We start from the raw sequence: 13167 nt of genomic DNA, 5'->3' as shown, positions 1-13167 counted from the left end.
AGATTAAGTGGCTTCAGCCACATGGCTAGTTCGTACAAGAGCCAGGCTGAGACACCCTGAAGTGAGCCCTTAAGTCCCAGTCTAGTGCTCTTGGCACCTCATCAGCCTGTAATCTCTACTTCAGAGTACCTTGAAGACAGACACAATGAGTTCAACCCCTGAGTCCCCATCATCGAAGCCTCTAGGGTTTCTAAGCAGTGCAGCCCTACGTAGGTCTTTTTCTTCTTCCCCCCCTTTTTCTTTAGTCATTTTTATTTGTCTGCATTTAGCGTCTAAAGTTCATGACCTCTGTGAAGGAAGAAGGAATGGCTGGGTCTCCTTTTAACTTTCCTCAGACAGTCATGCAGGATGGCAGCAAGATTAGCTTTGATACGGGGTGAGGGGTGGAATTGTTTCTTCTTGTCAAACTGGTGTTCTTCCTGGTCATTAACTTTTGGCTGTATCTAAACTGCGCAGACAACTCCGGAAGCCTTATAGAATCGAATCCAGAAGAATCTAGAAACAAAACAAAAACCAGGTTCAGTTTCCTTTTCTTTCAAATGATTTTTCAAAGAAGTGAGGTAAATTTATAGAAACAACTCAGATTCCTAGTCCAGTGTTCTTTCCACTACACCATGGTGGTGGTGCATCTTTCATAGTACCCAGTGAGTTATTTCATTCAGAATGAGTATTTGAAAAATGTCCAAGAAAGGCCTGAGATGTGTAAAAGCAACAACGTGGAGCTTTTGATTAGTTGGAAAGGTTTGCCTTCTATGACAGTCATTGTGGCCTCCCCACTGTCTCAGACACACCCTGATGGCTGTGGCTCTTAGACAAAGTTGGTGCCGGGGGCCAGCTGTAATAGGAGGAAATCTGGGTTATGACAGGAAATTGTATGGATGAAGGGTGACCTTCCCCTTCTAAATTATTAGAAGTTCAGATAGAGTGATTGATTATGCAGCATTATGTATCTTGTACATTTAAGGAACAAAATTTCAATTCCAGTGTAGAGATTTTAAAAGTGTTTTTTTTTTTTTAGCACTAAAGGAGACTTGCCCACGTTTTAGTCATTTGAGTAGTAGATTCTTGCTTTGCCCCAGATCTGTATACTACCTATATTTTACCTAATATTAAAAAAAGATAAACACTTTTTAACCTTAACATTTTAAAGATGAAACTTATCTTTAATTAAGTGGAATGTTGGTATCACATGCGTGAAGAGAAAATAATTTAAACACAGTGCAAAAAAACCCGTGTGATTAAATTTTATTTAGGTTCTGTTGCTTGTCAGCTGCTTAGATCCTAAGCTTACCTTTCCTTTGTTAAGTAGAGGAATTAGCAAGTGTTAATCAGGTATTAAAGATCTCCTGGAGTAATGCTGAGATGGTTTCCCTGTTCTAAGTAGAGGATTGATATGTTAATGCTATTGGTGCTGTTATCCACACACTAAAATTATCTATTTGGCTATAGTATCCCATGGTTTGGGAAACACTGCTCAAAGTTAGGGGCCTGCTAAGACAACAGACCTGGGATCATTTATTAGTGAACCATGAAGAGAGTCCTGTTAAATATTGGCGCAGGTTCTGTGAAGTTTCAGAGTTTGCTTGAGAAATGGGACTAACATTTGCGTGTGTTATGGATTTGTGTTGTTTGGGCATCTTTTCTGTTCTCTTGGGTCCTTTAACCATAGCTTCTTGGGTTTGTTTTTTCTCTGCCCTGGTGAAAGGTGGGTTAAGTTCGTGTCATAGTCTGCAGTCTCACAGGAGAAGCCCTGAGGCTTAGAGATGTAGTTCTTTTTTTTTTAACATCTTTACTGGAGTATAATTGCTTTACAATGGTGTGTTAGTTTCTGCTTTATAACAAAGTGAATCAGCTATACAGAGATGTAGTTCTTTAACCTTCCCTACTTTGGACCCCTTTGGGGCCCAGCAGGGGGCTGGGGTGGGGGCTGAGGGGGAGGTTCAGAAAAAGTTAAAGAACTTTGATTAAGGGCTCTTGTCTTGGTTTCTTTCTTGTTTAGGTTATTCTCAAATCCCTAACTAAGCAAGTATTACTCCTTTTAGGGAAACAAATTTCAGAGCCATTCTCTTGAGGAAGTTGCTGGGTGTTTGATTAAGAGACAGGGACCACCAGGATTTCTAATAGGCAGTTGTGAATATACTATCACTGAGATTTCAGAGACACCCTGAGCTACATTCCAGGGGTGAGCGGATGGAAAAGTTTGGGTAGGAATGGTGATATTGGTGGTGGTTGTTGACAGGTGGGATATAACACCCCTCAACTTCAAGTATTATTCAGAAACTACCTAGTTTTCTGAAGTCACTCTTAAGAATTCTGGCAGGGACTTTCCAAAGGTCAACAGAGAGGAACTTAGAGGGACTCTGTCCTTGACACTGCCTGGGTTATCAACTCCAGCTAAAAAACTCCTAACTTTGGAGAAGTTTTCGAAAGGAGAGGTGACCTTGGGGAAGCTGCTCTGGGGACATAAGCTATTTCTGGTGCCTCTAGTAGGAAAATAGCTGTTGAAAGAGGAGATAAGGCATGGTATTAAAAAGACTTATGGTGCAGAAAGAAGCTGTTAGATTTTTAAGACTCCATGCACTTAGGACAATAGTTTTATTGTCACTAGGAGAGCATCAGTTTATATGAGCTATTTATATAATATAAGCAAGGTCTCTGATATCTTAATGACAGTTGACAATTGACTTTTTTTTTTCACTACAGGTGCAGGTTATCATTCTGAATCCAAAGCCAAGGAATATAAACACGTATGCAAACGAGCTTGTCAGAAGGTATGAAGAGAATGTATTCTGTCTGATTGAAACAGTTTAGTTTTGACCAAAAGCAGCTTTACCTTGAAATTCAAAATTTTAAGGTTTGATTTATAAGACAGTCTTTGGTTTGGGCCACAAAGTAATTTTGCTCGTATTTGTGGGGTCTTTTTTTGTTTTGTTTTGTGTTTTTTATTCTCCAAATCATGTTTAGATCTTTTCCTTCCTTTCCCAGATCAAAGTCTGTATTTTTGGAATTGTGGGCACATAATCATATATCTTTTAATCTTTGAAACGGCACTGAGCTCTATAGAAGGGGTAGGGAAAACAGCTCAAAGGCAGCCAGTGTGTCTTTCTATGAAGGGAAGAAAAAAAATAATAAAAAATTAAAATGGGTGTTCTTCTTAGGGAGATTATCCTGCACTTTTTCCTTCTGTTTTTCCATCACGTAATTTTTATCATAGCAAATTCATTGTCATTCCTGAGTTTAACTTTGCCCTTGTACTCAGTTGTGCTTTTTTTTTTTATCTTTGTTTTTTGAGGTTTTGCTAAATTGTTGAATACTTAATGTGGGGGCAGGAATGGACTCAGAAGAAATATTGTTTGTTTTTATTTTGATCCTGACTGTATACTCTTGTAGGCAAACCTTCCATTACTTTTTATGCAAATAGAATGTTAATTGGACATTGCATATCAAGTAAATAGGGGTCTCTCAGCTCTTTTCATTTATATTTACATACCATTTAAAGAAGATTATACTTTATTAGCGATCCAAGATTTTTCTTATGAATGAAATCTCATAAATGAATAAGAATATTTGGTTACAGGGATTTCATTTTAAAAAAAAATTTATAATAAAGGTAAACATTCTTTAAGCTATTTTATATTACTTTATCTTATTTTTCAAAGTGTGAAATCTTTTTGTTATCTGAGAAGAAATGGTTTTATAGGAATATAGTTCTGTATATAATACATTTAGAGCGTGTAACCAGCCTCCTTAATTTATACAACAAATGAACTTCTTAAAAGTTTCATGAGGAATACAGTGCTTAGGTTTTGATCTTTGTTGAATAAATTGGAGCTTCAATTATTCACTTAAAAATCAGTCTTCCTTCTCTTTCTTTCCTGTCTTAGTTTATACCTAAGAAGCAAGGTGATTTTAGTGACCTTTGCTCTCTGTAGATTATATTACAAAGGAATATTATATGTTTATCTCGATGTAGAATACCTTATAGAATCAAAAATTTTGTCAAATGTATGCTCCATCTAAGGATTCTGAAATGCCTCTGTGACTTGAGAGTAACTACTTTTTATAGTTAGGGGTAGAGAGAGTAGTAATGGTGGGATGAGAAATGGTTAGCTTAGTCTGTATAAAATATGAATTCAAATTTCAAAATGGAATTCATATAATTTCTATGGTTCTGTGAACTGCCCTGTGATGAATGAAGCCCTTTCACTTACTAAATTCCTTGCATTTTGTATTTAGTGGCTAAATTTATTCATTGTCTTAATTTGAATAATAATAAGTGAGCTATATTATAAATTATCCTGAATAATTGCTTTTCTTAAATCTAAGTCGTTTATGTCTTGAGGTATGGAATGGAACTCTAGTGATCAATTTTTATTAACTCTGAATGTCTCCTACACTTCTTCAAGCCTTTGGAAAGTTTCTGGGTATGTTTAAGAAGTTGTGGTTTTAAAATGAATAATCTTGCCCCTTGGTTTCATAGGCAATTGAAAAGCTACAGGCTGGTGCCCTTGCAACAGATGCAGTGACTGCAGCCCTCGTGGAACTTGAGGTATTTCTTTTCTCTATTTGTTTCATTTAAAATATTTGTGAGTTTATGCTCATTATTCTTAAATGACATGAAACTGTTGTTTAGTCAACCATCAATTATATGACCAGCGTTTCTCAACAATATTAACAAGGTATGAAGAACCCTGTGATTTTGTTAGGTTGTTCTCATTGGAGACTTCTCCGAGTAATATAAAAAAGTTGGTTAAATTCATTTTTCCCTGGTTTTGTGAGATTCATGAATACAAGTTACTGGTGATTGGATGCTTGAATTTCCTGAATATTTTCAGAAGAAAAATTCCTGAAGTTAACACCTCCTGAAAGTAATATATGTTCTGTTGTTTAGAAAACAAAAAATTCCAACTGTCTAGAAGTGTCCAAAGTGGAGGGGGAAGTTTCCTCACAAACTTAGCAGTTGGATATATATCCTGAAGCTGTGCTCTGTGAGGTGTGTCTTGTCCAGTGTGATAGGTTGGTCTCCAGTTAATTGTGGACATTGAGGAATTCATTGAGGAGGTTCTCAAGTTCACTGTAATCCTTGCTCCTCCAGAGTGAGGGTCTCTTAATTGTCTTAATCTGGAACCCTGAGGATGAGTTTGTTCAGGGGATACTGAGGGCTTCAGAAGACCGACTTCTGTTGCTCAAACTTAGAGAAGATTGATTAGTGTAAGTCAGTTTAGAGCAGTGGTCTCCAACCTTTTTGGCACCAGGGACCAGTTTCATGGAAGACAATTTTTCCACAGACTCAGGGAGGGGAGGGGATGGTTTTGGGATGATTCAAGTGCATTACATTTATTGTGCACTTTATTTCTATTATTATTGCATTGTAATATATAATGAAATAATTATATAACTCACCATAATACAGAATCAGTGGGAGCCCTGAGCTTGTTTTCGTGCAACTAGATGGTCCCATATGGGGGTGATGGGAGACAGTGACACCCGAAGTGTGGCTTATGTCCAGTCTGCTCCGTAAGATGCAGCTTAATTGCCACTCACTGATAGGGTTTTGGTATGAGTCTGCAAGCCATTGATTTATTATGGTCTCTGTGCAGTCAAACCTCTCTGCTAATGATAATCTGTATTTGCAGCCGCTCCCCAGTGCTAGCATCACTGCCTCAGCTCCACCTCAGCTCGCCAGGCATTAGATTCTCATAAGGAGCGTGCAACCTAGATCCCTCGCATGCGCAGTTCACCGTAAGGTTTGCGCTCCTATGAGAATCTAATGCCACTGCTGATCTGACAGGAGGCGGAGCTCAGGTGGTAATGCGAGCGATGGGGAGTGACTGTAAATACAGATGAAGCTTCACTCGCTCACCCACTGCTCACCTCCTGCTGTGCGGCCCAGTTCCTAACAGGCCATGGACTAGTAGCAGTCCATGACCCTGGGGTTGGGGACCCCTGGTTTAGAGAACAGTGAACAAATAGTTATTTGCTTGAGAAGATAACTAGGGGAATCAAATAAGACATGAAGATAAAACAGGGATGAGTTTGAGGGAGGAGGTGTTAGAGTAGACTGTCCCAAATTCACTGGATTAGGCTCTCATATCAGGGCACCTACCCTGACAGGCCAGGCCTTGCTTTTACCTGCGAAGATTGCCCAGGAGTTTACCAAAAGTCCTAGACATGTTTTCTGTATATTCCGCTGGTTAATTGCAGCGTTACGCTTTTAATCGTGCTCTGTAGATTGTACTCTATCTTGTTAACACTTTGAGCTTGGTCCTAGGGTATGTAGTCAAGAAAGGTGAATATATGGTGGGCACCAGTTCCACTGTAGTTTGGTCCCTGAGGTGTGTGACTTGGGGATATGTGGTCTCCTTCCTGTTGAGACTGATACATCTTATACGAGCTCTACCAATCAGTAGCCATGAGTCCCTGGGCACCTCACAGACTCTCCCTGACTCAGTTTACCCATTTATAATACGGGGATGATAATTTCTACTTCACAGAGTCATGAAGATTGAGTTAACATACGATAATCACTTAGAACAGTATGAGACACATAGTAAACACCTTGTAACTGTTAGTAGCTATTATTGTTGTGAGGTGCTTTGGAAATTATATCTATGAGGTGAATATTTATGTTAACTCTTTACATTGTCAAAGGAAAGTTAATTATATGTTGTGGGTAAAAGGGCAAAAGTGACACAAGGAAGAAGATTGATGTGCTTACCACCAAATCTTACCTTTACTCAAAACACACACAAGGAAAGCTTCATCTAACTTAATTCAGTTATTAATTGCAAATTACTCTTCTTTGTGTAGAAGACAATGTCCTGAGGTTACAGGTGCATGGAGCCCGTGTGGGTCTGGGGAAAGAAGATTAATGAATAGCTGGGTATATATTGTACCATAATGGCAACTATGAATACAACACTGAATAAAATTAAGTTTTCCTTTTTTTTTCATCTTAGAATAACTTTAATTTTCTCAGGTCCTACTTATATCATGCCCAGTATTTCATTACATTTTTCCCATGATGAATCAATCCTACTTTTAAAGAGTTTACTTATGTATACTTAATAATGATTTAAAATACATTTTGGAGTGAGTTACATGTGAGTAAATGAGCTTTATAGTTTTGAATGATGACCTGTGTTTTTTAAGAGTGTGGATATGAAGGTTTTTTAAAAAAACAAATGTGTTCTGTTATTTTGATTGGACTATGTTATATGGCCTGAGTGAGTTTAGTGTACTTTCCTCCCTTTAATTATTAAGCTTGGTGAAGAATTTCAATGAACTATCTTGAAAAATTCATTTTTATCTGGGATCTCTGATTGAAATATATGTCAGTAGTTTAAAGGTTAAGGCTACACTAACTGGAGGAATTTGCCTGAATCTTAAGAATTACGTTGGAAGTCATGTCATATACTGCCCCCTGCAGTTTCAGTCACCTTGGATAATTGTGATTCATCACCTTTGAATAGGGTGAAGTCTTCAAATAAAGAGTTTAATCAAAGAGGTATTGTAATAGTTTGAGTCAATGGAAAGATATATAAAAATTGGATTCTTGTATTTTCTGTACCTAGAGAAATATAAGTAACAATATTAAGTCCTTTCAGCCAACTGAAAATTCCCAGAGTCTGATTTATACTGTGTTATGTTTAATTTGAGAGTAACCACTTATCTTTAGTTTTGATCAGTCTATTTAGTAGAGCTAAGTTTTGTCCTAATTGTCAAATAGATATGGGCGATCATTATACCTTTGTCTTTTGACTTTGGTATATACTTTTGACTTAAAAAAAAACATACTTTTTAAACTTGTTTGTTACATTATTACTTAGGCAGATAACTAAAATTGGTTTGAGTTTCCTGAGGACTTTACTAACTGTAGATTGAAATGACTGAAATGGTTTAATGGTCCTTATTGGCTAGAAGGGGTATCTGGCCTTGTATTTTGGAAAATATGAAAATTTGCATTTACCCAAATAGTGAGGAGTACACTGACCTCAACTTGTTGCCACGGAGGAGGAAGAGACAAGGTGAAAGGAAAGAAAATTTATAATAGAAAAAAATGTGTTTCGGTGGCCTCTGTAACTTAACCAGGCTACTTAGACAAATCATTTTTGAGCTTTTCTTGGAATCCCATTCCCTTGTGTAGTTTAATTTTTCTCATCCACCAGGACAAACAAGTGGTGTTATCATAAGACTACAACTTCTGGGCACCAGAGGGAGTGTTCCCTTCATACAAATAAGGGGTGGGGGGCATGCGCATAAGTTCCTGCCTAGTAAACTGACTAGCTTCTTCCTTTGGGGTTTTGGGAGGGAAGGTGGCCATTTGTATGAGAGGTGTTCTGCAGTGTGGAGTTGAAAATGAGATGATGCCAAAGTGCATTTTGTTTATCTTCAAAATGTGGTGAAGGAAATGGAAAGGTCAGTTTTTTAGATCATATTTTAATAATTTATTGTTAAAGTGATTTGGTCCCATTGTTTCATTTAACTATTAATAGTTTTTTTGAGATTCTTTTTTATACCTGATGGGAAATGGACTTCTATCAACCCTGATTTCCCTCACAGCAGAGAAGATAAATTTGTGAAACAATTTGATCTTCATACCTAGGGCTGTGCATTTGGGAGACAGTTGTTTTCATGCCTGTTTTTGAAATAGTTTTGGTTCGGGTAGTGACAGTAGATTTAAAATTCTAGACCATAATTTTGCACATTTCACATGTATAGCTTCTAATATGAATTTCTTATGTGAGAAAATTAGATATAGATCTGGGTGAGTCATGATGCCACTGCTAAAGTAGAGAGCTTTTCATAGATTCCGACAGAAAATGAACTCATAAAATGCTTACTGAAGCGCCCTTTGCACATCAGTATATTTTTCTTAAGAAGTACGAAGATGTGCTTTAAAAAGTTCTAGTAAGGAATAATAGGTGAAATATGACTGACAAACTTTTGAGAGGTTACTTGTCATTTTGTGAGGAAACTGATGAATCTGGCTGGCTGGCTGGTGTACCCTTTGAGAGATTTTGGTTAACTCATTTTGAAAACTGATTATTTTGGTAGGTAGAATACTATGCATTAGCAATAGTGATGGATATAGCTTTTAAATTTCATATAGTGAAAGGTAAATTGCACAGGCTCCCTTGTTAAAAATGTTTTGTTGAACTTATGTTATTCTAAGTGGACCCTGCTGTTCTTTTGTTGACTTGCTTCATTCTTTAAGTCTTCCTATGGTCAGGGGAGATGGTAATTCATGGTCCTAACTTGTTTATTGTCCAAATGCTTTAGCATTTAAAGGGCAGTGTATATTGGGCACAAGTTTTTATGTCTGCTAAAAGTGTCCATTGTCTTTGGATCTCTATATAATCCAATATGATTCTTGCTTCTAAACTCTAGAAACTCCTTTAAAAAGTAACTTCTTATCCAGATGGCTGATAGTTTGGGGTGTGAGAGAAAAAATGTAGGTATTTGCATTACTGTATATTTATATTATTATATGTAGTATTGTTATGCATTTATCTGACCTCTACATCCTGAGATGTAGAGCCAGCTCTGCATGCATCTCTATAAAGCAGGGGTCTCCAGAATGTCATCACCATTGAGTAGTCTGTTGTTGGTGGACCACAGCCCAGGCCTCTGTGCAGCTGCAGGATTAGGCCACACACCCTTCCCTTGGCCTTATGCTTCTGGCTGGAATTGTTTGTGTGCCTCAGGGGGAGAGAAGGCCTGCCAGTCCCTGGGATGCTTAGGGGTCATGAAGATGGTGTGGCTTGCTCCTGGCATATGGGCATATCTAGGATGGGAGGGAATATTGGGAAGGTCTGATATAACCTCCTGTCTCTCGCCAAGCCTGTAGCAAATTCAGTTGTGGGGTTTCTTTGTGATTAGATGCTTAACCACACCTCCTCCCTACCCCGCTTCAGTGTTTGGTTTTTGTTGCAAAAAAGTAGGGGCATCTGTTTTACACTCATTTATGTTTATTTGAGAGGTTAAAAATTATTTAAATAAATGAGCATCTTTGTTCTTCTGCACATTTTTTTGTTTTGCAGAAATCATCTTTTCATATGCAAAGGGTGCTGAGTATTTAAGTGGTTCCTTGCTTCCTCCTCCCCTCCGCTCCTGGACAGGGCTGAACACATTGGAAAGACAGCTCCATGCATTTAGCTCACATACACACAAGTGCCCATTAACCATGTGACTGAGGAGTCTAATTTTAGACCTACTACCCCTGAAAGTCTCATTTTTCTCTTCCATTGACAATATCTTTTATTCTCTGTAATGGGGAGGGGGTTCCTGTTGTTAAGTATGCGAAGCAAGGAGTTTTACCCTTTCTACTTTGTAGTACTTAAAATGTTTTCATTGCATGACATTTGGATTTTGACTTCGGATGCTCTTTTTACTTTTTTTTTTTCAACTTGGTATCATTGATTATTTCAGTCAAAGACCCTATTTTGCTCTGTTTAGCAGTATTTCCAGGGGTGCTTCAGTATTTCTGTGTATTCCAAGTGTTTATAGAGTCTTTATGTTTCTCTGCATTTTTTTTTTTTATTTATTTTTTTTTATTTTTTGAGGTGTACACACACAGTTACACTTCACGGAGTTGCATCCAGCCAAGTGTCCATGTTCTTCTTGTGAAGAGGCAGAGAAAAATCACCTCTCCCAAGAATTTCCACCTTCTGACCAAGGGAAATGTGTCCTGAAGAGCTGTACGCAGATGGGAGGCAACTTGTTTGCTTGTTCTGCTGCTATAGAGCATTGAGTTAATTAGAAGACAGGCTGTGGGTGGCCAAGTACAGACAAAGAAGCACCAGACAGAGCCCAGTTAGCCCGGGGCAGTAAAAGTAAGTTACACTCTTTTTAAAACACTTTTTTGAGTACTGATGCTGATTCTTGCCTTTAGTACTAAGGGGCAACTTGTAACTTACTGTTTGTGTTTACACAGTAGATGCATCTGTTCTTTTCCTCAGACCCTAGAAACTAAACACGATCTCTAGCGCAAAGTACCTGCTTAATTAAGGAAAAGCAGTGATTCTTTTTTCTTTTAACTTTTTTTAGAATAAAAAGAGAACTGAATCAGTTATTACATTTCAGATTAATTTTTACACTGCATCAAAACTGTGTATTAGTTTTTGGCCAAGTCAAAACACTTAAGTACAGAGCTTGTTATGTTACAGAGCTTTGTACTGATGGGAACATGAAAACAGTTTCACCTTTTTCTAGCCATTTCCTGGTGAGTTCTGTGGAACTTATCAGATGAATTCATCTTGTCTGAATCTGGTAGAAGGTATGGTCTGAGACCAGACTTAGCAGTTCCTGAGGAGCTTGTAGCTTTATGTATGAGCCCTTGTTTTGCTCTGGGAGTTATTATTCTCCAAGAATATACTACATTTTAGAATTCAGCTTTGAGCTACTTAAAGCTACATTTGGTAGTGTGGTGGAATTAGTGGTAATTCTGTGTTTTGATTATGTGGCAGCAATTTAGACTTTTGGATTGAGTGTAAAATGTCTTCTTCTAAATTAATAGAGATATTAGATTTATTGGCCCTTGGATTTATAGTGCTGTGATTATTGAATCACATATGTGTCGGGTGTGTATATGTGTGTGTGTGTGTGTGTGTGTGTGTGTGTTTCGATCTATATTCTTTGGGGCATCAATTTTATAATCTAACATCTACTGGTTTTTTGCTTTTTAGCTTTTGGTAATGAAGGGCTAGGCTAAGAAGATTTTTCTGTGCTCAGCAAATCACAGGCTGATATCATGAAGGTCAATCTGAAAGACTGCCTTTGATTTTAAGTTTTTGTCTATCTCTCAAATGTAGGACTGTATTCAGAATCTGGAAGGGAATGAGGAGGAACTTAAGTTATATAACTTTTAGGAATCTCATCAAGATCATATCCTAAATCCTGCTACAAAGCAGAACAAAGCATTACTTCTGTTTTTTCCCCACTCATTCTCTCTGTCTACCTGCCGTCTAATTTTTATGTGTACAGCAGGCTTTACCTAAGTGTTAGAATAATGAAGGATTGCATCTCCCTATAGCAGAGCAAACAGTTTAAAATGGAATCCTAGGCATCCCAGTTGAGAATAGTGCTTTGGCCATTCCTACTGCCAGGGAGTTTTTACTGGCAGTCATTCCCACTCAGGGTCCAGCCTCCTGCATGGTATACTCATTTCCTGACAGTTCATGACATGCGTATAACATAGGGTATCAACACTATAACATTTACTAGCGTTCTCAGAAAATTCTGAGTGGGGAACTTATTTTTGTTTTCCTCTTTTGGAGTATGTACAGATGTTAACATTTTCTAGTGGGTTGGAAATCTTTTAAATAAAAAGCATAGTTATAAGTTACTACTTATAAGTTAGTGACACCCCTCTCACCCCTCCAATCTACCATGTCCTCACTTCACATTTGATAGAAGGATAGTTTACATTATTATAATTCTGTGGTCTGTTAGGTTCTTTTTGAGTGATATTTCCATATTATTGTCAACGTGGTTAAAAGGTATAGTTATTTAGGTTGAAGGGAAGTATAAGTAGATGCCAAGTTTGGCTTTACTAGAGAAACAGCTACATTTGTCTTTTTCTATTGTAGCTCATGTGGAAAAGACAATTTCAGGTACCGTGTGCGCTAAGCTCCTCCTGGACATCGTAAAGAATCCAACTAAAACAAAGTTTAAAACTATTTCAGATGTGCAGGTCTATGGAAGCCAATATTTTATGTTAGAGATTTGTGTTATGTTTGACAAGTAACTCTTTGTACTGCAATTCTGTGGCTTTCAATTAAAAAAAAAAACCATGAAAGTAAACTGCTGTGATGTGATTTTTCTACTTAATTTTGCTATGTCTTTATTTGCAAATTAGGCAGATTAATAATGGAAAGGAGGTGAATACAGGTAGGCAGTGCTTTTTTATTAAAATACTTTTAATAATAAAGTAGAGAAAAAAGGTGGTTCTGTTTTTTGACAGAATATTGCATGCCAGATCAACAAATGCTCTAATGAACAAAAGCAATATTTGATGCATTTATTCTAAATTTCTATTCAGTAGAAGAGCTTGGACACTTCAAGAAGATCATTAACAAGTCTTAGTTCCTAATACATATGCTGTTGTGTGTTAGTTTTTTTTTTTTAATATAAACTATGTTTTTTTGTGTGTAATTGAACAGTTAA

At 37.3% G+C, this 13167-nt stretch overlaps 1 protein-coding gene across 5 annotated transcripts in view; it reads left to right on the top strand.

The window, feature by feature from the left end:
- Positions 1-13167, top strand: part of TASP1 (taspase 1) — a 275170-nt gene that overhangs the window by 10168 nt on the left and 251835 nt on the right. For all 5 annotated transcript variants that reach the window (XR_009535136.1, XM_060122574.1, XM_060122576.1 and 2 more), the window contains exons 3-4: positions 2704-2771; positions 4481-4549. Coding sequence is in view for 4 of the 5 variants with exons in the window: in XM_060122574.1 (XP_059978557.1) it covers positions 2704-2771; positions 4481-4549 (137 nt within the window). In the remaining variant the exon portion in view is untranslated. The remainder of the gene's footprint in view (positions 1-2703; positions 2772-4480; positions 4550-13167) is intronic.

This window comes from Lagenorhynchus albirostris, chromosome 15 (assembly GCF_949774975.1).
Source record: "Lagenorhynchus albirostris chromosome 15, mLagAlb1.1, whole genome shotgun sequence".
NCBI lineage: Eukaryota > Metazoa > Chordata > Mammalia > Artiodactyla > Delphinidae > Lagenorhynchus > Lagenorhynchus albirostris.
Note: the sequence above shows the minus strand (reverse complement) of the source record. Positions and strands in the feature narration are given on the sequence as shown.